Source organism: Zootoca vivipara, chromosome 14, assembly GCF_965207765.1.
Source record: "Zootoca vivipara chromosome 14, rZooViv2.hap1.1, whole genome shotgun sequence".
NCBI classification, from domain to species: domain Eukaryota; kingdom Metazoa; phylum Chordata; class Lepidosauria; order Squamata; family Lacertidae; genus Zootoca; species Zootoca vivipara.
Window position 1 is genome coordinate 2,768,183 of NC_142597.1, and position 27,922 is coordinate 2,796,104.

The following is a 27,922-nucleotide window of genomic DNA, read 5'->3' on the forward strand; positions in this document are numbered from 1 at the left end:
GTGCTCTCAATCTGTGTTTGCACTGTATGCGGTGGCATATAGACTGAGACAAAAATGATGCTCTTGGGTTTTAGCTTCAATATAATTCCCAGCGCCAGTTGCTCGTAGACCAAAAATTCAGACACCTGTGGAACCAAATGGGTAGCCACCAGAATTACTAAGCCCCCGCTTGGTCGTCCCCTTCCAAGCGGTTTGGATGCCTTGATTTCGTATGCCTGATAACCATCCAAAAATATGTTGGCAGTTACCCAGGTTTCCTGAAGCATAATTATATCGTATCGCATTATATATTCACGAAATGCCTCATCCCCTAATTTATTGGTCCAGCCCGCGATGTTCCATGAAATAATTTTAAGGCTGTTCGTTTCATAAATGGCTTGGCTTCATTGTGGTGGAGAAATTGTTATCAGATCTTCCACTGATTCGGTAATAACACAGCCATTCTTGGGGTATATTGAGTGTTGATTTCCTTGGGGCGGAATTTCGGTGATTTCTGGATTTACCATCAACAGTGATTTTAGCTGGGTTGCTGCGGTCATCGGAGGGGCTTTGTCTTTTCCTTCATCGAAGACAATTAGGTCTAACTCAGGTTTTTTAGGTGTCCCGTTTCCCTTGTGAGGAGCATCACTTAGCGTTGCCTGGGCGGATTTTATCCGAGATGGAGATGAGGTGTTGCTGCGGGGGTTACTGCATGTATCCATCTTTGGTAACCTTTCCGAGTGACCCTCTGCGCTGTATTGGGTACATACCCCGCCCATCTGGCTGTATTCATACCCCGCCCATCTGGCTGTATTCTTCTTATCCTAATACACATATAATTGTCAATAACCTAATATATTATCGAAACAAAAAATAAAAAATAAAATTAAAAATAAAATTTTAAAAATCCTTTGAGTAGCACCTTATAAACCAACTAAGTTTGTCATTGGTATGAGCTTTCGTGTGCATGCACACTTCTTCAGATACACTGAAACAGAAGTCACCAGACCCTTAAATATAGTCAGAGGGTGGGGAGGGGTTTTGCTCAGAAGGGTGGTGGGAATGGGTGATTGACTCAATGGGTATGGTAAACCTTTTGACGACTGTTAACAACTGTAATTGGTCTTACAGGAAAAAGCAAGGGGGTGAAATGGCTAAAGATAGCTTTATCATGTATAATGAGATAAGAATCCAATGTCTTTATTCAGACCAGGTCTCTCCATTGTTTTAAGCTTGGTAATGAGTTGCAATTCAGCAACTTCTCTTTCCAGTCTGTTTCTGAAATTCTTTTGTAATAAGACAGCTACTTTGAGATCTTGTATAGAATGTCCTGGGAGACTGAAGTGTTCTCCTACTGGTTTCTCTGTCTTGTGATTCCTGATGTCAGATTTATGTCCATTTATCCTTTGGCATAGGGTTTGACCTGTTTGTCCAATATAGAGAGCTGAAGGGCACTGTTGGCATTTGATGGCATACACAATGTTAGAGGATGAGCAATTAAATAGTCCTGAGATGGTATGTTGGATGTTGTTGGGGCCAGTGATTGTGTTGTCCGGGTGTATGTGGCAGCAAAGTTGGTGTCACAGTGGCCGGAGTGGACTACTTCAGAGTAACGACGCTACGCAGCTCTGCATTTTATTCTTTTATTGGTGCTGCGTATTTACAGTGCTCAAGTCATTGCTATTTACACGGAGCGATGTTGTCAGTCGGTTTCAGAACCTCCTAATGGCTTTTGGCGCGTCTTTCTCCAACACAAAAGCTTTGGCAGACCCATCCTCTTGCCCCTCCTCTTCCTGCGTAATTCTGGAGTTGGGGGGATGGGTCTTCCCCCCTTACTTGCCCCTTCCTGTCCCACCTGGGACCCTGGCTCCTCTACCTTGCCTGAGCCTCGGACACGACTTCCTGCTTCCCCACTGGAATCGGAACTCTCCCTGCTTTCCCCTTTGCTCGGGGACGGGCTTGAACTCAGGAGGGGAGGGACTTCGCGATATCCCCTGTCCCTCACATCCACCCCCCTCCCAAGCTCTCCTTCACCCCTCCCCAGGCCCCCCCCATGTGTCGGTGACGACTGGAAGCCTAAAAACTCGGTGCTCTCCGAGCCCGTTGGTGTGAACACCTCCCCCCAGTCCTGCGAGCCCCCCCCTTCCGCCTGGGAGGACGGGAATCCCAAAAAGTCCGTGGCGTCAGAGCTGGTGGGGGTAAAAATGTTTTGCCAATCTGCTCCTTCCTCTGACTGGGTGGATCTTGGCGACACCCATACCTCATCCTCTGGTTCCTCAAACTCCGCTTCCCAGCGCCATGGTGAGCTGTTCTCCCGTGCCTCCTCCTCCTCCCCCTCCCTTTCCATGTGCCAGGGCTTGGGTCTGTGGGGAAAGAGGGCGTGAAATTCTTCCACCAAGAATTCCTCCTGTATCTGAGTGGCGGGAACCCATTCATTCTGGGACGGTGGAGCATCCTCCCATGCCATGAGGTACTCCAGGCCCCCCACCCCCCACCTTGAATCCAGGATGGCCGTGGCCTCATTGAGTTGCTCCCTGCTTTCCCTCTCCCCCCCTCCCTCGGGGGTTTGTTCGCTGTCTCTGAGCCTGCTGCTTTCCCTGTACGGCGACAGCAGCGATCTATGAAACACTGGATGCACCCTCATGTCCTCTGGCAGTGCCAGCCTGTATGCCACCGGGTTGACCTGTTGCGTGACCGTGAAGGGGCCCAGCCATTTGGGTGCCAGCTTTTTGCACCTCCCTCTGGTGGGAAGGCCCTCCGAGGACAACCACACCTTGTCCCCCACCCTGATGACCTCCCCTTGTCGCCTGTGGCGATCTGCCCCCTTTTTGTACGCTTCCTTGGCCCTCTCCAAGTGTTCTCTGAGCTGCTGGTGCACCGTCTCCAGTTCCTCTGCCCAATCCTCAGCCTGTGGGCCCTCCTCCTCCTCCTCCCTCTCCCTCTCTGGGAAAGATCTGAGGTCGCGCCCGTAATTGGCCTTAAAGGGCGACACCCCTGTGGAGACGTGCACTGCATTGTTGTAGGCAAATTCTGCTAGTGGCAAGCGATCCACCCAGTCCGTTTGCCGCTGGCTGACGTAGCATCTCAGGTACTGCTGCAGAATGGCGTTGACCCTCTCCGCTTGTCCGTTGGTCTGCGGGTGTCTAGCCGTCGACAAGCTGACCTCCACCTGCAGGAGGTTCATGAGCCGCCGCCAGAACCTGGAAACAAATTGGCGGCCACGATCCGAAATAACCCTTAAAGGTAATCCATGCAGTCTGAAAATGTGATCAACAAACAGTTTGGCTGTCTCTTCTGCCGAGACTGCCCTGGCACACGGTATAAAGTGACACATTTTGGACATGAGGTCCACCACCACCAACACTGCAGTCTTACCCCTGGACGAAGGCAGATCTGTGATGAAGTCCATGGACACCACTTCCCACGGCCTGTGTGGTGTGGCTAAGGGCTCCAGCAACCCTGGTGGCGCTGCTCTGACCACCTTCGCCCGCTGGCAGGTGGTACAGCCCCTTACATAGTCTCGAACATCTTCCCTCACCCCTGGCCACCAGAAGTGTCTCATGACTAGGTGAGTGGTCTTGTCCCTTCCAAAATGCCCCGCTGTAGGGTTGTCGTGCATCTGCTTGAGGACCGTACGTCGAAGCTGGGTGGTGGGTAGGTACAGCGCACCCTTGTAGAAAAGCAGCCCTCTGCGTTCTGCAAAGTCTTTTGCCTGCTCCCTCCCCCCTCTCAGTTCTCTGAAGATGCGGTTGGCAAATTCATCCGCTGCCGTCAGTGCTGTGAGTTCTGCCTCGCTCACCACTGCTGCTCCGCAGGACCATGCCGACGGGGGGAAAATGTGCCTTGGGGCTGGTGGCGCCTCCTCCTCCATGTACTCTGGCTTGCGGGAGAGGGCATCCGCCCTGACATTCTGCTCTCCTGGGATGTAGTGTATGGAGAAGTTGAAGTTCGAGAAGAACTCCGCCCACCGTATCTGCCGCTGGTTGAGCACCCTGGCAGTTCTCCAGAACTCCAGGTTCTTGTGGTCTGTGCACACCTGGATGGGGTGCTTGGCGCCCACCAGGAAGTGTCTCCAGTGCTGGAACGCCGCGTGGATCGCAAGAAGTTCCCGATCAAAAACTGTGTAGTTTCGCTCGGGCTGGGTCAACTTCCTGGAGAAGAAGGCACAGGGTCTCCACTCTCTGTTGGCGTCCAGTTGCAACAAAATGGCGCCCACAGCCTTATCAGAAGCATCTGTTTCAATGCGTAGGGGCGCGTCCTGAACCACGTGGAACAGGTTCTGGTCTGAGGCGAACACCCTCTTGAGGCTTTCGAACGCTGCTTGCGCCTCTGGTGTCCACCTGAACTTCTGCTTGCCTCTCAGGCAGTCAGTGATGGGAGCCGTAACTCGAGAGAAGTTCTTGATGAACTTCCTGTAGAAGTTGGCAAAGCCTAGTAGGCGTTGGGCATCTTTGCGCGTCCTGGGGCTGTGCCAGTCCAGGATGGTCTGCACCTTGTCCTTGTCCATTGCCAGCCCCTTGTCTGACAGCTTGTAGCCCAGGAAGTCCACCTCCTTGGTGTGAAACTTGCACTTCTCCAGCTTCACATACAGGTGGTTCTCCTTCAGGCGCTGTAACACCTCCCTGACGTCCTTCACGTGCTGCACTGGGTCGTTGGAGTAAATAAGGATGTCATCCAGAAAGACCAAGCATTTCCTGAAGAGTAGGGACCCCAGGACGTGGTGCATGAAGGCCTGGAAGCATGCTGAGCCCCCTTGCAACCCGAAGGGCATCACCAGATATTCAAAAGAGCCCAGAGGCGTGAACATCGTGGTTTTCCACTCATCGCCTTCCCGGATCCTGATCAAGTTGTACGCCCCCCTCAGGTCTAGCTTGGTGAAAATCTTGCCTCTGCGTGCCGCTGTCAGGAGATCATCCACTCTGGGCATGGGGAAAGCCACTGGCTCTGTCACCGAATTCAGCCGTCTAAAATCCACCACAAGACGGCGCTGTTGCGTGTCTTTCTTGTCCACCCAGAAGACCGGGCTGCCCCCTGCTGCCTTGCTTTCTCTGATGAACCCCCGCTTGAGGTTCTTGTCGATAAAAGCGCGCAGATCCTCCAGTTCCTGGTCTGACATGGCGTACAGCTTGGCTGGGGGTATAGTTGCCCCAGGCACCAGGTTGATCTGGCAGTCAAAAGGCCTGTGTGGGGGCAGGTGGTCGGACTCCGCTTCACTGAAGACCTCCTGCAGGTCCCAGTATGGTTTGGGTATCGCCTCACCCCCTTTGACGTGCATGGTGGCCACCGTGGCTATCGGAGGCCCCTCCCCTGGTTGGTGCTGCATGCAATGTTCCAGGCAAAAGTCCGATCCAAAAGTGATGCATCTCTGATGCCAACTTATGGAGGGGTCGTGGCGCGCCAGCCAGCTCATGCCCAAAACGATTGGGGGGTCTGAGATGGTGGTGACGTTGAATGCCAGTGTCTCTGAGTGCCTTCCAACCGTCATTCTCATGGGGGGGGTTTGATGAGTGATGGCCCCTCCCAGCAGCTCTCTGCCGTCAATGGTTGCCACGTGCAGAGGAAAATCCAGCTGCAGAAGCTGGATCTGGTGCTCTTCTGCAAAGTTTCTCGAGAAGAAGTTGGCTGAGGCACCACTGTCAATTAGGGCGAGGACCGTCAATGGATAGCCATTTGGGAGCGTGAGCGTCACTTCTAGAACCACTCCTGCTCTGGGAGGGGTGGGCTGGCTCTGCTCCTCTCTGTGCGGGTGGGTGGGCTGGGGCTGTTGTCTGCTGACTGTGCCTGGCTGCCGCCCCTTGTCTCCTGCAGCCAGGCTTTCCCGTTTCCCTGCTGTGGTGCTGCGTCAGTGGGGGAGGGCACAACCGTTCCCGCCTTTCCTTGCCACTCCCTGCGATGTGGGCAGTCTCTGACGAGATGCTGGGGGGAGTTGCAGAGAAAGCAATTCCCACCCCTTCCCTCCTTGCGTCTTGGCGCCGCTGGGGTTTGAAAAGCCCGCGCGCGCGCGCTATCAATCTGCATGGGTTCCTGGTCCTGACTGGCCCCAGGCGTGGCTTGAAAGGGTTGTTGAGGGAGTGGCTTCTCCTGCGACCGTGGGAACCAAGCCCGCTTTGCGCGCGTTGCTTGCTTGTCGCTCCATCTGGATTCCTGCCTCACCCCCACCGCCAGAGCCGCTTTGCTCAGTTGATCCATATTACTGGGCTTTGGACCTCTCGAGAGCTCATCCTTCACCTCCTCATGCAACCCCAAGTAAAACGCCGCTTGCATTGGGGCAGACTCCAGATCCCACCCCAATCTGTGCACCAGCATGGTGAATTTCGCCCAATACGCGCGAACTGTCATATTTCCTTGGCGTAAATTATGAAGTTCCTCCTTAGTCTGGTCCATATGACTATCGGACGAATACATCGTTTTCAAACCTTCTAGAAATAGTTTGACATTCTTCATGCAAGGATTCCTTGTTGCAATTAACGGTCTTAGCCACTCCCTGGCCGCCCCTGTAAGGTGCTCCACAATAAACGCTACTCTGTGCTCATCATCAGGGAACTCATCGTGGTGCAGCTCAAGAGCATACACAATCTCAGTCTCAAAGCCCTGAAACTCCTTCGGGTCTCCATTGAACTTGCTTACTAGGGTCCCGGCTCTCCTTCCTGGCAGCACTTGGACTTGGGGTGCCCCTCCCGCCTTGTTTTTCTCTGCATCCAGCTTGTTTTGGAGGTCTACCGCCACCGCCCTTAAATGCTGCTCTTTTACCTGGAGCTCTCTCACCTGTTCCGCAAGTTGTAGCCGGTCGTCCTGGACCTTCTTAGTCTCCTCTTTAGCTGCCTTCAATTCTCCCTGCGCCTGCAGCGACAGCTGTTGCAGTTCTAGCTGGGCTTGCTCAGCGATCTGCCGCCACTTCTCCGCCTCTGACACGCTCATCCCGGCAACTCCAAAGTAGCCCAAAAATGATTAGGAGGTTGCTGTCACAGTGGCCGGAGTGGACTACTTCAGAGTAACGACGCTACGCAGCTCTGCATTTTATTCTTTTATTGGTGCTGCGTATTTACAGTGCTCAAGTCATTGCTATTTACACGGAGCGATGTTGTCAGTCGGTTTCAGAACCTCCTAATGGCTTTTGGCGCGTCTTTCTCCAACACAAAAGCTTTGGCAGACCCATCCTCTTGCCCCTCCTCTTCCTGCGTAATTCTGGAGTTGGGGGGATGGGTCTTCCCCCCTTACTTGCCCCTTCCTGTCCCACCTGGGACCCTGGCTCCTCTACCTTGCCTGAGCCTCGGACACGACTTCCTGCTTCCCCACTGGAATCGGAACTCTCCCTGCTTTCCCCTTTGCTCGGGGACGGGCTTGAACTCAGGAGGGGAGGGACTTCGCGATATCCCCTGTCCCTCACATCCGGCATCTGGGTTTATTGCAGGCTCTGGTACCAGGGTCCATGTTAAGTCTGGTGGTTGTATTATTGTGGGTGAGGAGTTGTTTAAGATTGGGTGGCTGTTTGTAGGCAAGGTCTTCCTCCCAGACCTTGAGAAAGAGAGCTGTCATTGTCCAGGAGAGGTTGTAGATCTCTGATGATGCATTGTACTGTTTTAACTTGGGAGCTCTATGTGTTCTGTTATTTTCTTTTTTGGGTCTGTCTTAACTTCATTGGGTGGATATTTTAGTTCTAAAAAGGTTTGCTGTCGTTCTCTTAGGTGATAGTCTCTGTCTGTGGAGTTGGAACAGATGCGGCTGTAACGTAGGGCCTGGCTGTATACAATGGATTGTTTGGTATGTTTGGGATGGTAGCTAGAAGCATGTAGATATGTTTGTCGGTCAGTTTGTTTTCGGTATAAGGTGGTGTCTATACGTCCATCCTGTATTTTTATACTAGTGTCCAAAAAATGTATTTCTTGCATAGATTGGTTCATTGTTAGGTTGATAGTGGGGTGAAATTCACCTACCTGTGACTAATATATTATGTGTAAACTCATTCCAAATATCATTATATTTATTCAAAGAAAGTGTGTGTCTGTTCATATGTTGCCAATGCAGAGAGGGCTGGAACAGATATTATCCCTAGAGTTCCAGTAAATCTCCACTCATACAGACATCCAATGAGCTTGCAAGCTTGGGTCTCTTTTGCTTAGGCAGCAGCCAGCATTTGGCTTTGTCACTGGTTTCCAAAATTGCTTTTTATTTTATACCTTGCAGGCTCTCTGTCTTCCTGGCTGTGACAAGGCCCTCCCCACCCCTGAGCTTCAGTCTCATTCTGCTGGGAATGATACCAGCAGTCAGCCTCTGCTCCTCTCTTTGTCTATGGTGCTTAGGATCGTTTAGTCATGGGACCTGCAGCAGGATTACCACCAAAGCACCCTCTCACAGTTTTTTTTAAATGTTAGCTATCTAGTATTTAGTTAGTTCATTTTATATTTATGTACTGTAAACTCATATAAAAATATATCTATGTTGTGTACAAAATCTCAAAACCAAAACAACAAAAAATAAAACCAGGAGGGAGGTTGGTTGGGGCCCTTGTCTTCTTTCCCTGTGTTTTATTTGCTTTGCATGTGGGTATCAATGTGAAATGTGTATTTTTTGGATCCTGCAACAGTTCCTTACATTCTAAAAGTGCCCCCGGGCCCCAAAAGACTGGAGGCTACTGTCCATTTGTTGTTGAAAGATGAGCAGAGACAAAAAAAAACAAGAAAAAAGAGAAAGATAGACCAGCCTGTCATTGAATGCTACAGTGGTGCTAAGTTGTGCTAAAACCATGCATAGGACCCCCACCCCGATTATTGGCATATGGATGTGCTGCTATGGAAGGACATATGAGGTATTCACCACAGCAGAATATCAGTGACCATTTTAGGATTCCAAAATTATAGCCCAACTAGTGTATTTCAGCCCGTTCAATAACGGGCGCTAGAACATCCTGGGGTTCGGAGAAGCGCTTGCGCAGCGCTTCTCTGAACCCTGGGACCTGTCCTTGCTGTCGGTGGCAGGGGGACAGGAATAGAGGAGGAGAAAGCGCTGCTTTCTCCTCCTCTGTTCCTCTCCCCCAGCCGCCAACAGGAAGGAGACATCCTGGGGTTCGGAGAAGTGCTTGCGCAGCGCTTCTCCGAACCCTGGGACCTGTCCTTGCTGTCGGCGGCAGGGGGACAGGAACGGAGGAGGAGAAAGCAGCTTCCTTCCTCTCCTCCAGCCGCCGACAGGAAGGACGTGGGACACAAACGCCTATCTCGCCGCCACTGCTTCGCGGGGGGGGGGGGGGAGAGTGCGCGCGTGCAGTCTCTCCGTCCAATCCCTGTGTCCCTGGGGCACATGCGCAGTAACCCAGGGACACATGGGAAAACTGGACGCAGAGACACAGGGACTTTATTATATAGGATTGGTGCACACACACAGTGCACTTTGGGGGTAAGTTCCATGTATATACCTTTTTCTTTAGCTGTATCCTTTGCTTACGTGTAGGGTCCAAGGCATCTGATACCCACTTGATGCTGAAGTAGGTGGCAGTCCCAAAGACAGTCAGGCGAAGGAGGACAGCAAACACTTCATTCCGGGTCAGTGGCCGAGTCAGAAGGTCTTTGGAGACTTCCCCTAGCAACATCACTTCTGTGTTTCAGGCAGCCAGACTACAAGCTGAACTACATTAAAAAAATAAAAAGGGGGAAGGCAACAAGGGGTATAAATGAATTAGAAAGGAAAAACTTGCAGCCATTGTATCAGCATTTTGGATTGTCACAAGATCACAAAGCCAAGTTATGAAGTCACATTTCAGCCAAGGAGAGAAAAAGCTGGTGCTGTGTAGTGAGTAAGGAGCTATGAATCAGGAAGTCCTCCTGTAGCCTTCTTAGCTGATAAGGGTCCTTAAGTTGCGCCCAGGCAGGGACAGAGACAGTCAATAACGACTCCGGGGGTTGAATCCAGAGACAGAGAAAGAATTTAATTTCTTAAATTTAAGAGACTCTTGGTGATCAGCTTCATGACAAGAGTAAAGAAAGACAAATTTGAAAACATTCTTATACACTCCTTGGGCTCCTTCCCCCCCTCCTCAGGCATCCACTCTGTAAGTGTGCGCACGCAAGAGGGTCATAGGTTACAAGTACATATATGGATCTTCCTGTGTCCGGTTCTTCTTGTAAACACATGCTGACTCAACAAAGCCTTCAATAAGACTAGTTTATGCATCAAGCTAGCAACTTCCAGCGTCAAGCTCATCCGCTGATAAGGCTTTCTCTGTGTTCCAGACAAGGCCAGCTTATTCGGCCTTGATAGCTAGTAGGGCATCCTGTCTTGCTGTCAAATGTTTTCATTACACTTTGGCCCACTTTGGTACAGAGATGCAGAGGCAAAGAGGAAAGCATTTTAAGCAAGACATCCCAGGGATATTGGGGGGGGGGGGCTAAGCCATACAATCAGAATTACACAATGCAACTATATGATCAGATTTAGCTCAATAATACAATTGGCAAATCTCTCCCTTCACTCCCATTACAATCCCACCTCTGCTATGAACTTTCTGATCTCTGTTGTTGTTGTTTAGTCATTTGCCGCGCAGAAGCCATGCTACACCCTGAGAGGGCGGGGGCGCCGAAGTGATCTCCGCCCCTCAGCGCCAGGGCGCGCGACCTGCTCGAGACTGGCCTGGATACTAACAAGCTGGAACATGTCCAGAGGAGGGCAACCAAAATGGTCAAAGGCCTGGAAATGATGCCTTATGAGGAACGGCTTAGGGAGCTGGGCATGTTTGGCCTGGAGAAGAGAAGGTTAATGGGTGATATGATAACCATGTTCAAATGTATTAAAGCAGTGGTCCTCAACCTTGGGCCTCCAGATGTTTTTGGCCTACAACTCCCATGATCCCTAGCTAGCAGGACCAGTGGTCAGGGATGATGGGAATTGTAGTCTCAAAACATCTGGAGGCCCAAGGTTGAGGACCACTGTATTAAAGGATGCCACATAGAGGAGGGAGAAAGGTTGTTTTCTGCTGTTCCAGAGAAACGGACACGGAGCAATGGATCCAAACTACTGTACAAGAAAGATGATTCCACCTAAACATTAGGAAGAACTTCCTGACAGTAAGAGCTATTCGGCAGTGGAATTTGCTGCCAATGAGTGTGGTGGAGTCACCTTCTTTGGAGGTCTTTAAGCGGATGCTTGACAGCCATCTGTCAGGAATGCTTTGATGGTGTTTCCTGCTTGGCAGGGGGTTGGACTGGATGGCCCTTGTGGTCTTTTCCAACTATGATTCTATAATTTAATTCTATGATTCTATGATTCTAATGCTATAATATTTACAACTAGCTCAAACAACTGGAAGAGTAAGAGGACAAACAAAACAATCAACACAAAAGGAGTGGAGGATGTTTAAAGAATATTTGATGAATAATTGTATAAACGAAATCCTAATGGCAGAAAGAAGCTGACCCGGCTGAAATGTAATTATGATTAAGAGAATAAAGAGTATATGAAACCAAGGGATAAATAGAAATTCATAACTGTGCGATAAAGAGATAGTAAAATATAAATTACAGTGAGAATAATTGGAAGTTTATTGTTTATAAAAGGGAAATGGCTGTATCAGATATGGAGAGTATGTTTAAAGTTGTCTATTTGTGTAATGTATGTATGTTTGTGTAAGGTTTGTTGTAAATATGTGTGGAGAATTATACACTTTTTGATTCTATTTAATGTGTGAATGTAAAATTAAATTGTAAAACCAATAAAAATTATTTTTTAAAAAAGAGACCTGCGGGCATAGGACAGTATATAAATTTAATAAATAAATAAATAAATAAATAATTTTTGCTTGTTTTACTTATTTTTTCACATTTTTAGATCCCTAGCAATGGTGATTGGTAATTAATAAACATTTATTATATATTGATATTTCTTGATGTTCTTTCATTTACTTTTCTAAGAATATGGGTCAGGGTCAATGGCAACTTTATACGTTCAGGGATGTGCGTGTGTAAATGAACTCAGACATTTGGGAAACCCTAGATAATACTTTAGAATGTAGTACTGTACTACTTAAAACTTCAAAATGCCTCAAGCTAAAACCTCTTTATATTCACTTGCAAGCAATATAAATTTTCCAGAAACATTGAAGCCATGAGGAAGACCCTTCTTTTCTTGGGCCTGTATACCTGAAGGAGCATCTCCACCCCATCTCTAAGCCTGGACATGGAGGGCCTTCTGAGGGCCTTCTGGTGGTTCCCTCGCTATGAGAAGTGAAGTTACAGGGAACCAGGCAGATGGCCTTCTTGGCAGCGGTGCCCTCCCTGTGGAACACCTTCTCTTCAGCTGTCAAGAAAATAAACAACTATCTGACTTTGGCAGCCCTGTATCAGGAGGTTTTTAATGTTTGATGTTTTATCATGTTTTTACTATTCTGCTGGGAGCCACCCAGAATGGCTGGGAAAACCCAGCCAGATGGGCAGGGTATAAATAAAATAATAATAATAATAATAATAATAATAATAATAAATTTTCTTGCAAAAATGGAAATTTGGGGGTGTGAGCAAATGAAATACAGTTTACTTCTTAAACTGCAGCTTATTTTACTGCAGTGATAACATAAGATACCCTATTTCGAATTTAGCATATAATTCAGGAGTGTTGAAAAGATCGAGAAGAGGTTTGTTTTCATACTCCTGGGTGGCAATGGGACTTTTATCTACTTCAGTTTCTAACAGTAAGGTTTTCTCAGCTGATGTTCCTTCAGCTGGTTTCTCCCGTTCAGAAAAGCCCTTTTCTGTTTTTACAGAAGAGTTATCTGGTACTGTTTGTAATATTTAAAAAATTTACAATGCACTTGTATGTGTGTTTATGCAGAAGAGAGACCCACTCTTGTTTAGCAGGTCCTTTCTGAGCTATTATTTCCTCTGCAACATCTATTCCCAGTGTCCTCCCCTCTTGTGCAGATAACAGAGTTGAGGGTGGGAGGCAGCTTCAATCAGGAAATTGGTGTAAAGAGCTTCCTCCACTAGTGGCCAAGTCCAAAGTCAAACTGGGTTCCCTGCAGCTGTTCTTAACCCTTTAAAAACTGGTATATCTATCCATGAATCTCCCTGCACCAGGGGAGAAGATTCTGTCGCCCTCCAGATACTGCAGAACTCGTAAGGACCTATCTAGTCCAGTACTCTGTTCTAACACTGGCCAAACAGATGTCATTGGAAAGCCTGCCAGCAGAACTTGAATGCAACACCACACTCCCCATGTGACAATTGCACTTCCCCCATTTGTCCTTCCCAGCAACTGGTATTCAGCGGCATCATGCCTCTGACAGCAGGGATAGAAGATAGTCATTGTGGCTAGGACCTGCTCATAATCTCTGACCATTGGCTATGATGACTGTGGCTGTTGGAAATTGGAGTCCAATAACATCTGGAGAGCCAAAGGTTAGGCACTTCTGCTTTAAGCAACCCCAGCCTGAACTTCCCATTGGCTATAAGGGGATAACAGTACTGATCTGCAATGTCAGGTTGTAAGAATTTAAATAAGCTCAGGGAGGGCAGTTGAAAACATTGGGAAGGTGCTACAGAAATGCTAATTGTTGTCCTGCTTGTTGAGCCCTAGAGTCCTGTCGGTAGTCAGCATGGTGCTCTCCAGGTGCCTGGGAATGAGCCAGCATGGCCAATGGGCAGAGAGGATGGAAGCTCAGGGGCAGAGCACCTGCCTTGTCATGATAAACAAAGGCGGAAGTCCTCTGGTGCAGTCCCTCGTGGCGTCTCCAGGCAGGGCTGGCAGAGCTCCAGGGCTGGGTAGGCAACGCTGAGCTACTGAGCTGGACCAATGATCTGGCTCGGGAAAGGGTAGCTCTCTATAAGTTCCTATTAGTCCAAGGCCATGTCGCCCAGCCTTGCCTAGTAGCGGATCAGGTTCTCTCTCAGGGCCTGATGAGCTCTGGGTGCAGTTATGGCATCATGCTGCCAGGCCCTTGGAATCTGCCCCGGAACCTGGGAGGCCGGTCGGTGCCCAGGATTGAATCTACCGCACGGACCTCCTCCTCCCTGGGTGGGACCGGGGGGCGAGGGGCAGATCTCCTTTCGGGCCGCCGGCCGCCGCCGCGTCGCTGGCCGTGGTGCTGAATACGGCCTCGGCAGCGGAGGCGGAGGGGAGGCAGAGGCGGCCAGCCCGACTCACCCGTCCGCCGTCCTCCGCGGCAGCCTTGGCAGCCGACGAACTCGCCGCCTGGGAACAAGGGCCGCGGCGGCAAAGCTTTTCCTACCTCGGCCGCCGCCTCCTTCCTTGGGCACAGCATGATGACGGCGAGACTCAAAGCAGGTCGGTCTGGAAATCCGCTTGCTACTGTCAACGCCAACGGGAAATATAAAAGGCCGGAGGATGCCTCTTGCTTCCGCGTTCTGGCACCGAAAAGACGAGGGGGTGGGAGGTCACGTGAGCAAACGACAGCCCGGCAGGCAGCTTTTGCAAAATGCACCACTATGGCCGGAGCAGGACTCCTGGGTTCCTTGCGGGCGCAGGTACCCAAGTTGGAGTTAGGCGCAGATTGTTCGACTGAGAGAAATCTTGGTTGGTGAAGAGCGCAATGCTGGGCATGTTTACCCAGAAGTAATTCCTATGAAGTTTAATGCTACTTCCGCCCAGGTAAATAGGTCTCGTGGGAGTCGGAAGAACTTATTAGTAAACGTGTATTGGCTTCTGGAGTAAGAGTAGGTATCTTGCTGCATTAATCAATTAAAAGTTGCATTAGTAAACTCTTAATAATTTTTTTTATTAAAAAAAGCAGCAGCTTTGCATTAGCGCTAAGAGAAAATTCAATCAAGATGTTTTATAGATGGTACTTAACACCTGCCAAAATAGCAATGTATAAAACAAAAGCAAACCTGTGTTGGAGGTGCGGTAAAGCAGAAGGGACACTTATGTGGTGGACCTGTGAAAAAATCAAAAGCTTCTAGGATATAGTACATGATGAACTAAAAAAAAAATGTTTTAATATAATTTTGTGAAAAATACAGAAGCTTTCCTATTAGGAATAACAGACACAAGTATAGCAAAAGATGATCGGAAAATATTCCTGGACTTGTTTCGATTAATTTCTATAGGAGACTTTGCGGTTTTTAAAGTCATAATTAGGAACAATTGTAATAATCACATATAAAAGAAACAGTACACAAGAAGTAAATAAGGAGGCCATTTACAGGATAAAGGAAGTTTTTATTTTTATGTTATATTTTCTTTGTGTAAGGGGATAGGAGCTTAATTTTGATAATTAAATTGTCAATGGTGGTGGGTTTGTTTGTATGTATGAGTTGTTGTGGACTATGTTCTAAATAAAATATTTTTTTTAAAAAAAGCAGCTTTGGAGGAAAAAGCACAAGGCTTAAAAACACGTGTGACACAGGTTGTGATGTTGCAGAAAGCTTTTGAAGTATAGGCAGTCCCCCCTTCTACCATATATAGGAGAGAATTAGAGAATCATAGAATTGTAGAGTTGGAAGGAACCCCAAGGGTCATCTAGTCCAACTCCCCGCAATGCAGGAATCTCAGGTAAGGCATCCATGACAGAAAGGAGAAAGGAGAATCCACCTCCACTGTTGAACAGGTCCTACTGTCAGGAAGCTTTTCCTGATGCTTAGTCCTTTCTTGTAGCTTGAAGACATTGGCTTGACTCATACCATCCAGAGCAGTAGGGGGGAAACTAGTTCCTTCTTCCATGTGACAGCCCTTTACATATTGATCATATCTCCTCTCCGTCTCCTCTTTTCCAGGCTTAACATACCCAGCTCCCTCAACCGTTCCTCATAGGGCTTAGTTTCCAGATCCTTGATCATCCTGGTTGCCCTTTTCTGCACATGTTCCAGCTTATCAACATCTTTCTTAAACTGTGGGGCCCAGAATTGGACACGGTATTCCTGGTGTGGTCTGATCAAGGCAGAATAGAGTGGGACTTCAACTTCCCTTGATATGGACACTATACTTCTGTTGATGCAGCCTAGATTAGCATTAGCTTTTTTGCAGCTGCATCACACTGTTGACTTATGTTAAGCTTGTGGTCCACTAAGACCCCTAGATCTTTTTCACATGTATGGCTAGTAAGCCAGGTGTCCCCCCCCCCACACCTTATATTTGTGCATCTGGTTCTTCCTGCCTAAGTGAAGAACCTTATATTTGTCCCTATTGAGTTTCATTTTGTTAGCTTGGGCTCAGTTCTCCAATCTGTGAAGGTAATTTTGAATTCTGATTCTGTCTTCTGCAGCATTAGTGCCGCCCCCCCCCCACGGTTTGGTGTCATCTGCAAATTTTATGAGCATCACCTCAATTCCTTGATCCAGGTCATTTATGAAGATGTTGAACAACAACGGGCCCAGGACAGAACCCTGAGGCACCCCGCTTGTCACTTTTCCCCAGGATGATGAGGAACTATTAATGAGTACTCTTTGGGTTCAGTCAGTCAACCAGCTACAAATCCACCGAACAGTTAACTCGTTCACCCCACATTTTACCAGCTTCCTCACAAGAACATCAAAAGCTTTACTGAAATCAATATACCCTACGTCCACAGCATTCCCCTGATCCATGTAACTCCATGGAAAAAAGAAATGAGATTTGTCTGACATGACTTATTTTTGAGAAACCCATGCTTGGTTTTAGTAATCACAGCATCCTTTTTAAGTGCTCACAGACCAACTCTTGAATTATCTGTTCTAGTATTTCTGTTCTAGAATTTTCTGGTATCGATGTCAAGCTCACTGGTTGGTAAGTTACCTAGGTCTTCTTTTTTCACCTTTTTGAAGATGGGGACATTTGCCCGCCTCCATTCTGCAGGGACTGCACCTGTTCTCTAAGAATTCTCAAACATCACAAAGGCTTTGAGATTGCATGCACAAGCTCCTTAACTGAAATGCATTCCTGTTTGTTTTAAGCCACTTAGAGCATGAATTTTTTTTGTGGAAAAGCAGCATACAAATCAAATGAATAAACAAAACAGAAAACCAATACAAAACAAAAACAAACAATTACAGATGTAGCTTGGGTGTAGCCAGGGTTTTTGTTGGCAGGTCATGCTTTTGTTGGGGGGGGGAGATCAGAACCTCAGAATTGTATTGATTTTGATTGATCTAGGGGGCAGCTGCCCCCCTGCCCCCCCCCCCGGCAATGGCCCATGAACAGTCACATAACCTCACAGGAAATTATTTCACGATTGTTGGGAAGAATATACTGTATTTCAGTCATCAAATGCTTCGGTGAACAGGAATGCTTAGAATTTCTTTCTGAATATAAATAATGAAGAAACCAGATACAACTCACAAGGGGAGCATTCTATAACAGAGAACTATTCCCCAAAGGCCCCATTGCAGGTCAGTGCCCATTGGACAGCACCTGGAGGCAGCAGCACTGACAGTTCCTCCCTTGCGGATTTTAGGGCCCAAGACAGTCAATATTGAGAGAGGTGCTCTTTTAGGTATAGTCCTTGTGTCTAAAGCAGTTTATGGCTTTGTATGCTAGTAGTAAGACTCTGTAGTTCACTGACAGCCAGGGCAGTGCTTTCAGGATGAGACATGGTGCCATTTTGTTTCGACTACATCAGACCAACACGGCTACCTACCTGCAACTTGTACTGTATTTGTTAGGAAATGTATTTTACAAAAATAATAATAATAATTATACAAGGGGGGGGGACATATACAGCATGGGTAGGCAAACTAAGCCCTGGGGGCCAGATTCTGGCCCAATTGCCTTCTAAATTGGGCCTGTGGATGGTCTGGGAATCAGCATGTTTTTACATGAGTAGAATGTGTCCTTTTATTTAAAATGCATCTCTGGGCTATTTGTGGGGCACAGGAATTCGTTTGGTTTCCCCCCCTTCAAAATATAGTCCGGCCTCGCATAAGGTCTGAGGGACAGTGGACCGGCCCCCTGCTGAAAAAGTTTGCTGACCCGATACAGCAGGCATCCCCAAACTTCGGCCCTCCAGATGTTTTGGACTACAATTCCCATCATCCCTGACCACTGGCCCTGTTAGCTAGGGATCATGGGAGTTGTAGGCCAAAACATCTGGAGGGCTGCAGTTTGGGGATGCCTGCGATACAGTATAATGTAAAAGCTGCAAAGGTGATTCCAATCAAGGTCACAGAAAAGCTGAATTATTGCTTTGTTAACTTGTTAACTGCCTTTTAAAGTCCTGTCTGCCTGAGAAGAGTGGGTGAGAGTTGGTCTGTCTGTCTGTTGTTGTTTTGTTGACTGAGTGTGAAGACGTCAAGCAGACTCTGTTCTGAGGAATTTATGAAGACAGGAAGCTATGCACTAATGATTTATGCATTGCTACGAAAGAGTGTTTGTTTGGAGCGAGAAGACCAAACCGTCTCTTGGGCTCAAAGGAGAGAAAGAAATTCTATTGAACCTGATATATCAGTACAGCTTGTTCAATTATTGCCATGGCACGGCAAGATAGCTCCTCAAAGCAGGCAGAGGCCAAGGGGTCCAGGACCTGCACGGCCCCTCCCAGAGCAATGCTTCCCCACCACCTGGAGCTCAGTGGGGTCCTCTCGCAGAGAGGCAGGACTTCAGGTCAAAATCAAATTCCAACGGCTGCTTGGAGCCTTATTAGGAAGTCGCCCTTCAAATTGACCACACCCTACGGACGCCCTACACATTTCCCCCCACCTCCTTTCCCAATGGTACAGTTATAGACTGTACCATTAAACGGTGGTGGGTGAAAGACAGTCAGACTAAGGCAGCGATATACTCCTCATAACCATTCACTGGAGAGCAAGTCCTAATGAACAACTTGACGTATTTCTTAATGAGTAAGTTCAAACTCGCGCCGGGCGTGATGGGACTTTCTTATTCCCTGCCCCACCCTTTGCTTTGGGAACTTGGGCTGCTCCTAAGTGGAGGAGGAAGAAGCCCGCTTGCAGCTTCTTTCCCAATAGGCGTGCGATCCCTGTTAAAGTGACTGGGGAATGGGCCGGCGAGGGGCGGGGGCGGCAACGTGCTATAAAGGCGTGAAGGCGTGGTTGGCGAGGGCGCTTGGTGGCGTGCGCGTGCGTGAGATTTCGGCGGCGCGAGGAGGGCGAGTTGGTCTCGCTGGCGCCGCCTCCCCAACCGCCTCGCTCGGCCGGCGCTCTGAGGGGACGTGACGGGTAAGTAGCGGGTCAAGCGAAGGAAGAGGCAAGAGGGCGGTTTTCTGAAGGGAGCCCCGTCGTCCCCGGTCAGAAGGAGGAAGGGCTTCCTCTCGGGAAGGGCCTGGCCTGGGGGCGCCTTCCCCTCTCGGACTCCGTGGCTTCGCGGGAGGGCGGAAGGAGGCGCGCTTCTCGCCGGCTGGTTTGCGTTTTTGACCCGCCCTGAAACGGCTGCCCCAAGCAAGGCACCTTCGGCGCCAGAAGGTGCCCGCTTCCCTAACAGCACTTCCCTGTTTCCCACTTGGCGTGTCCTCCCCCCTGGGCCCTCCCAGGTCAGAGAGTGTCCAAGGCCTGGAGCCGCAGCTCGAATGGTAGAGTTCCCTGGGAAGTCGCCCACCTCCGGCGGAGGCGGCGCTGGGTCCTGTGGGTCTTGTGCGACGATGGGTTGCTGCAGATATCTTTGGCTGCTATTGTATTTTTGCTCTATTTTTGTTTTTGTGTCGGTTTTACTTAGTCTTTATTGAACTGTTATCATCGGCACATAGGTGTGTGTAAGAGAGAGAGGTAATAAACTGATCCAGCGTGTTCACCTACTGCTGGATAAATAATGCCCATTCACAAGGCAAGCAGATGGTGTACAGGTGACAGTTTAGGAATTGCAAGATTGCCATGGGTGTGAATTGCGAATATACGATATTGCACAGGTATGTGGACAACCACTGCACTGAATTCTACACATGGTTTTGGAAGAGGGAATCTGCACTGGACAATGTTAATCTGATATTGAAGGAAATGGTTAAGAAATAACTTTGGGGCTGGATGGACAGCAGTTAAGTCTTCTGAGAAGACCCAGGATTCATGAGACTTGGAACACCATTTCAAAATGGAAGCAGATACATTGATTTTCCATTGCAGGTTCTCATTTGGTTGTCTTGTTTAATAAGTATCAATCTTGCTTTCTGCAAAGTTACAGAAGAGCACCCAAGGTTGTTTTGGTTAGGAGGTCCAGCAGGTGCAGATAAGGTAATGGAAGAACAAAGGTCATTCTTGGTCCCGTAATAGTTCAAAAAGTGGCCTTGCTGGAGCCCTGTAAATGACATACATGTTGATAATAGGAACAGAAATGGCCTTACTTGACAGGGTCTCACTTAAGCTGTTAGATAAGGTTGATTTGAAACATAACAGCATATTTTTTTTGCGTAAACAAACATCCATGTTTGTTAACTAATTTGGCTAAACAGTATATATTTATTTTAAGAAACTTAGACTGTCAGCCCAGCCTACACATGAGAAACTTAAATACTGTCCTCTGTAGTTCACTCCTCATCTTCTCTGTTCATAATCTGGAAAAGAAAAACAAGCTTTGCTGCTTTATCGGGTCCCAAACGATTTCTCAATTTAGAATGAAATGAATGAGTCCAAAGGAAGAGGAATATTCTTTCAACGCCTGCAGAAGAAGCTACTGCTGTTAAAAGTGAAATCATTGCTTGAACAGTCTCTAAATCTAAGTGCTTAAGTGACTTCCACCAGTTCACTGGTGTGACTTTAAAATATCTTCAGCAAACATATATTTTTTGAATGGTTCCCCCTTAGCTTTGAAGTTTATTATCGTTGGCTTTACAGATGGATGATTGCTGGATACCCATGTCATAGCTAACTCCTCTTCCTCAGCACTTAAGTTTTGACCCTGGTACTGGATATCGACAATATTTGCAAAAAAATGAGCTGGAGACAGTACTTGTCCCATTCGTTTTTTTAATGCTTGTAATTTAATTCTGTCCATGTGTAGTTCTGTTTTTAAGTGTTCACTCATTTCCTTCTAAAGTTCAACAGCATCAGCAATAAAACAGCTATTTTTCTATATTTTGTTTAAAGCTTCAGAGATGGGTTTCAGGATGCTCAGCATATGTTCAACATTTCTCTTAAGCCCAATGTTGAGGATTTTGGCCGTGACAGTGCCATCTATTTTATCTCGATTTTGTTCACAAACTGTCATCAGAATAGGCCAGTTCTTGATATACTGCTCAAAACAGTCCACCACAGAGTTCGATCTTGTGGGAGCGTTAGCTTGGTTCCATCCATCCTTTTCAGAGCTGCTGCAGCAAAGTGATTGTTACGGAAGTATTTAGCAATTTCAACAACATTAGTCTTTATTTCTGGAACACTTAAGTCTTTGGCTAAGAGGTGCAGCAAATGAGCACTGCAACCATATGTTATTAGCTTATTCCCTTCCTGCTCTTCTAAATTTCTTCTCATCTTGGAAACATTTGCAGCATTGTCTGTGACCAAACTGCGTACTAGACATTTGAATTTTTGTTCACATGTTATTATAGCTTTTACTGCCACTTCTTGTAAGTATTCTGCTGTGTGTGCATTTCCTGACGTATCAATTGTTTGTGGAAGGAAGACTTTCCCTTCTTCTGTTTTTTATACAAGCACATACAACAGGATCATTGTGGACATTACTCCACCCATCAATACTTAGGTTCAGGGTGGATTTGATTTAAATCAAACTGATTTAAATCACTAGTCAGTAAGGCATGATTTAAATCATAGTTTTCTACATAAAGACTAATTCTTGCTGGTATAACTTTAATATGCAAGTAGAAGAAGATTTTTAGAATAACAACTTTTCATATTAGTTTTTTATCCCCAGTTTAATATGTTTAGCCTGGAGAAGAGAAGGTTAAGGGGTGATATGATAACCATGTTCAAATATATAAAAGGATGTCATATAGAGGAGGGAGAAAGGTTGTTTTCTGCTGCTCCAGAGAAGCGGACACGGAGCAACGGATTCAAACTACAAGAAAGAAAATTCCACCTAAACATTAGGAAGAACTTCCTGACAGTAAGAGCTGTTCGGCAGTGGAATTTGCTGCCAAGGAGTGTGGTGGAGTCTCCTTCTTTGGAGGTCTTTAAGCAGAGGCTTGACAGCCATCTGTCAGGAATGCTTTGATGGTGTTTCCTGCTTGGCAGGGGGTTGGACTGGATGGCCCTTGTGGTCTCTTCCAACTCTATGATTCTATGATTCTATAATAGGTTAATCATTCATATTTGGACAACTTTACTGTTGTACTTAGGATGGAGAAAAATAATCATTACCTTAATAATAACAATTTAAATAGATTTATTCAACTGAAACAATAACATTACAGCATATGTTATTTGCTTAAACAAACATCCATGTTTGTTAACTAAGTTGGCTAAACAAAAACAAAATATATATATTTTAAGAAACTTAGACTGTCAGCCCAGCCTACACATGAAAAACTTAAATACTGTCCACTCCAAACAATCAGAAAAATATTGTTTCTATTCTATTCACTGAACTTCTTGAAACTTAGCACTGAAGTGGTTGTTTCTGTATTTATAGGTTTGTAGAACAATAGGATCAAGGTCTTTTTCTCAACTCTGTTCGTGTTCTACTATTTTTGCTGTGAAGAAGGCATGTGATCTCTGTTGAGTCAAATTCAGTTTTGAGAACTGCAAAAGTAAACCAAGCTTTTGTGATAATATCTTGTAAGCAGAGAAACTGCCCAATAATCTTACAAAAACCTCTGGAAGATCATGACATTGTGAATGGATTAATGGAATTTATTTACCCAAAAAATTAAACATATACAACCTTATTCTACATAATTAAAAACCTAATATTTATTTCATGATGGAATAACCTTTGGATGGTAATATATTTTCCTCAAATAGCATTTTATTTAAAAAAATCTATTTATTTATTTTTAAAAATCATTTATTTTTATCCACCCTGATTCCAGGGCTCTATGGGGAGAGGGAATGGTTGTTTAACCAGTTTTAAGTCTGGTGTATCTGTGCTCATTAAGGTCTACCATTGTTGGTGCTTAGGCCGTTGTTGGTCTGTGTAGGCCATTTTCTTCTGCATTATTCTCTGAGGGAGGGAGGTGTTCATGGGGCGGGGAGTGGGAAGTACATTGGAGAATGATGAGAAACTTATTCTTGCAAAGGTCTTTCTTCACTATTTAAGGAGAGTCAAAGAGACCTAGGGTTGGGGGAGGTTGGCAATAAAATGAGATGTTGATGGTGGTAGAGGTGAATTGTGCTAGTCTTGGTAGATGGCTCTTTGTATTGTTTCTGACTTAATTTGGCATGGTGAACTGGGATTGCTATAGAGAGCCCCCTTGCTATATGCTTCTGAAATCTGTGTTTTCCCTCCTCAAACAGTATCATGTATCCCACAAGACCCCCATTCCGGGGTGGTGCATCTTTCCACATGCCTCAGAGTGGCCATGTGCCTGAATCTCTGCCACAGCTGCTTGAAGATAATGTATACAGTAGAGGAAGGTCTATTCCTTCAGCTGGTAGGATGCAAAGAGTATGTGAGATGGTACAGAAACAACCAGGACATTTGCAACAGGTAAATATGCAACCTTTATAATCTCCAGCAGTGATATTTTGCTGGAAAGTGGTTGGCCAGTACCTGCAGGTTCATGCTAAAACTACAGTAGATCCCTTGTTCTTTTGGTACACAGTGCTGTACAGGGAGATGTTACATGGCATACTTGGGTTCACTATATCTGATAGGAGGAATGTTTCTTCTCTATAGCAAGTTGTGCTGTGTGTCCTGCATATTAATAGCGGAGGAATATCTGGATGACATGGTTGCTAGCTAATTGCAGTCTTTGCTGTCCTGTTCCCCCACTTTTGGTAATAAAATGCAATTGCAGTACTGTACAGTGGTACCTCTGGTTACAAATGCTTCGGCCAACCCAAAATACCATATTTTTTCGCTCCATAAGACGCACTTGACCATAGGACGCACATAGTTTTTTAGAGGAGGAAAACAAGAAAAAATATTTTGCTTTCTTGAATTGTCCTAGGCATAGCAGCCAACTCTTAGAGGCCTAGGTGCCTTTGTCCGCCCGCCCCCCAATTAAATATTTGAGGAAGTCGTCCCCGTCCCCCAGGTTGATGGGCATTGTCATTCATATAGTGTGCATGCACTTTGTCTTGAGATCAATTGCAGCGGTTCTCAACCTGTGGGCCCTCAGATGTTGTTGGACTATAATTCCCATCATCCCTCAACTCCCATCATCACTGAGGTATGGCCTTGCTAGCTAGGGGCGATGGGAGTTGTAGTAGTTCAACTTCTGGGGATCCCCAGGTTGAGAAAGGCTGATATGGTATGTGAGGTGGGGCTTACCTGCCCCCCCAATATTTTATTCAAATTGGAAGAGGGAAGGAAGGAAGGGGTGAGAGAGAGAGAGGGTGAGAGAGGGAAGCAGCCCTCTCTGCTGTCACAGAAGCAGCCCGAGAGTCTGTTTCCCACTGCGCACGGCTCTGGCCAGAACCAGAGCCAGAGCCTTCGCTCCATAGGATGCACAGACTTTTCCCCTCCCTTTTTTTTGGGGGGGGGAGTGCATCTTATGGAGTGAAAAATATGGTAGTATAGGCACCCCCAAACTGTGGTAGTACCTCGGGTTAAGAACTTTGCTTCAGGATGAGAACAGAAATCGCGCTCCGGCGGCAGCAGGAAGCCCCATTAGCTAAAGTGGTACCTCAGGTTAAGAACGGACCTCCGGAATGAATTAAGTTCTTAACCAAAGGTACCACTGTACTGTTCCAGTGGGTAGCATTAAATACTCATTTCCTCTCATTTTATATTAAAGTAAGATAGATAAATGTACAGATATATTAAAGTGGGAGAAATTATTAAAGTCTGGGGGCAGTTCTGAGAGAGTACTCAAGGAAGAATGAGGAGACCATTCAGCACCAGGCCCTCCCAGTTGGGATAATCAAGAAGAAATAAAATGGACTGAACCTACAAGCAATAAACTTTTAAACTGAAGTTGTCAAGGACCATCACTGAATGGAATTTGTGAGTAGGTCTGTGCAATTAATTGCCATATTGTTGAATATTGGTACAGTTGTACCTTGGAAGTCGAACAACTTAGTTCCCAAACCTTTTGGGAAGTGACTGTTCTGGTTTGCAAACTATTTTTGGAAGCCGAACGTCCGGCGGGGCTTCCAGTTGGCTGCAGAAGCTTCCTGCAGCTAATCAGAAGCTGTGCTTTGGTTTTCAAACGTTTTGGAAGTCTGTTCGACTTCCGGAATGGATTCTGTTCAACTTCCATGTGATAAGTGTTTCAACAAGGCTCTCTCCCTCCTCATCAATAAGAAATGAAGATAAGTCCTCACACAAAGCAGCAAACTCTTTCAACTTCCTGGTAGCTTTCCACTTAAAGGTAAAGGTAAAGGGACCCCTGACCATTAGGTCCAGTCAAACCGACTTTGGGGTTGCGGCGCTCATCTCGCGTTATTTGCCAAGGGAGCCGGCGTACAGCTTCCGGGTCATGTGGCCAGCATGACAAAGCCACTTCTGGCAAACCAGAGCAGCACATGGAAACGCAGACTTAGAGCTCAGCTAATTATGCAGAGCCTGCTAACAATCCAGGAGGAACCTTCAATGGCTAGACAAGCAAAGAGACAAAGTAAACAAAGAACTGAAAAGCACTTCTTTCTTCCTTCACCAGTGAAAAAAAGAGGGGAAGAGTTTTTTCTGGTGGTATTTATGTTATTGGTTCCCGCTATATTTCTTCCATATTAAAAAGGAAGGTGTTTTTATAAAAAAAATTTTTTTAAAGAGACTACTGTATCTTTGCTTGCTTCCTCACCCTCCTTCCCTTTAATAAAAAGGGAGAGATTGGTGAGATCAGGGCTTGGGGGGCAGGAATGGAGGGGAGAAGATTTAACTGGCTGCTTTAGGCTGAATTGGGAGGTTGGGTATCATGATGGGGAGGGTGTTACTCAGTAAGCAGTGAAGGCAAATGCGTGTCAACTCACAAGCAAGCCCAACTGAATTAAATGGGGCTTACTTCCAGGAAAGTAGAAGTTAGTTTAGTTGAACTCAGTGGGGCTTATGCATGTAGGGATTCCACTTAGACCTCTTGAGTGGGGAAGCAGATGCAACCTGATTTAGGTAAATCACTTAAACTACTCATAAATAAGTTGAAAATATATAAAATATAATGTATGGAAGTTTATTATTTTTAAAAATCTACTACTTCCTTACATTTTAAGGCCCTCCTTCACCACTGCAGGGAGGCTCAGCAAGGCCCTCTTCTGCTGCAGGAAAGCACAACACACCCTCTGCCTCCATGGGGATGTGCAGCAAGGCCCTCTACTATTGCAGGGAAGCGTGGCGCAACCACTACTGCCACTGGGAGGCACGGCAAGACCCTCTGCTGCTGCAAGGAAGCGCAGCACATCCTCTGCCCCCACAGGGGGATATATTGTCACCACAGATATATATCGTGATATATCGAAATATCATGATATTTAGCTGGTGATATATTGTGATGTTGAAAACCAGGTATTGCCCAGCACTACTTGAGTCATGTTCTAGAAGGATCTCACTACAGCCTAGGTCATTACTGAATAGTATGGTGCTCTTAGGATGGTGGTGCTGTGGTCGAAACCACAGAGCCTAGGGCTTGCCGATCAGAAGGTCGGCGGTTCAAATCCCTGCGACAGGGTGAGCTCCCGTTGCTCGGTCCCATCTCCTGCCAACCTAGCATGTCAAAGTGCAAGTAGATAAATAGGTATCGCTACAGTGGGAAGGTAAATGGCATTTCCGTGCGCTGCCTTGGTTCACCAGAAGCTGCTTAGTCATGCTGGCCACATGACCCGGAAGCTGTCTGCGGACAAACGCCTCCTCCCTCAGCCAGTAAAGCGAGATGAGCACCGTAACCCCAGAGTTGTCCGCGACTGGACTTTACGGTCAGAGGTCCCTTTATTAGGGCTGGATGATACCAGCTTTTCAACATTGTGATGTCTCACCAGCTAAGCATAGCGATATAATGATACAGCGTGATGTTGAAAAATGGAGGGAGAAACAAGCAGCACTGGCCCTGGCCCTGCAAGGTTCCTGGGTAAAGCCACTGCCACTCCTGCCAGTACCTGGCATAGGGTGGAAGGAAGCAGTGGAGAAGGAAAGTAAGGTGCAGGCAAGCCCCACCCATTGGGACATTCTAGAGACATGTGGAAAAGCAAGGTTTCAGTAAAACTAAAGGGTTCTAGTGTAGAAGCATTGTCCAAGGATACATTGTCAAGTGTAAAAGTGAATATTTTAAAACTGGCTAGATTTTCCTACCTCATTCAGAAAGGGAAATTTATTTATTTTTTAGAATAATGGGCGTTCTTTTTTGTACTTGTATTTTGTGTGTGTAAAAATAAATTAATTAAAATTTGTATTTTGAGAAGACATTTAAGAAGAACCTTAAATAAAACATGGCTAGAAAACTACTGGTAGCTGTTTTCAGAATACTATAGATGCTCATGGAACTAATTCTTTGTGTTGGGCAGAGAGCTTATCATGCTGCTGCTTGGGCCTGTTTGAGAGAGGGTTTTGATGTTTGCTGTTTTATTGTGATTTTTACTATTCATCTGGGCTGAGGCAACATATAGGCAGCATACAAATAATAAAATTGTTGTTGTTGTTGAGAAACGTCTAGCTTAGTTTCAGGTTTGCAACTTTGATGCAGAAATTTCCTTCGTTTGCAAAACTCTAGTTAAATTTTCAAGTGTATTATCATTGGCAGTTGTTCCAGTTGGCCTTATGCTTAACCAGTAGGTATAATGGGTAGAGTCTGTCTGTCCTCTATTCTATTTTAGGAGCATTCCACATCTACCTCAACTCTGCAATCTATGTTCCGGGGACTTGGTTTTGAGACTGCTCCAAAGCCTGCTTTGGGTAAGTTAGACCTATCACATAAGAGCTTCTTTCTTGTACTTGTGTGTCCTTTGGTAGTACCTACACCTGTAAGAATAATGTTGCATGCCACTCCAATCCCTGAGCACTGTGAGATGCCAGGGGTTTCAGGCGTTTACCCAAGGTTCGTGTG

General features: G+C 46.6%; 2 protein-coding genes across 3 annotated transcripts in view; one reads left to right on the forward strand and one right to left on the reverse strand.

The window, feature by feature from the left end:
• The window catches only part of LOC118096968 (outer mitochondrial transmembrane helix translocase-like), a 31,448-nt gene extending 16,889 nt beyond the window's left edge, over nucleotides 1–14,559 (reverse strand). The window contains exons 1-2 of the mRNA XM_088658145.1: nucleotides 14,189–14,559; nucleotides 9,389–9,599 (exon numbers count right to left, since the gene is read on the reverse strand). Of these exons, the coding sequence (XP_088514271.1) occupies nucleotides 9,389–9,562 (174 nt within the window). The 5' untranslated portion in view covers nucleotides 9,563–9,599; nucleotides 14,189–14,559. The remainder of the gene's footprint in view (nucleotides 1–9,388; nucleotides 9,600–14,188) is intronic.
• Nucleotides 14,560–18,952: 4,393 nt separating this feature from the next.
• PIWIL2 (piwi like RNA-mediated gene silencing 2) overlaps nucleotides 18,953–27,922 on the forward strand; it is a 53,763-nt gene continuing 44,793 nt past the window's right edge. Inside the window, exons 1-3 of one of the 2 annotated variants that reach the window (XM_035140125.3) lie at nucleotides 18,953–19,067; nucleotides 23,244–23,436; nucleotides 27,693–27,771. In XM_035140125.3, the coding sequence (XP_034996016.3) occupies nucleotides 23,248–23,436; nucleotides 27,693–27,771 (268 nt within the window). In that variant the 5' untranslated portion in view covers nucleotides 18,953–19,067; nucleotides 23,244–23,247. The remainder of the gene's footprint in view (nucleotides 19,068–23,243; nucleotides 23,437–27,692; nucleotides 27,772–27,922) is intronic. The other variant, XM_088658245.1, reaches the window with a different exon arrangement.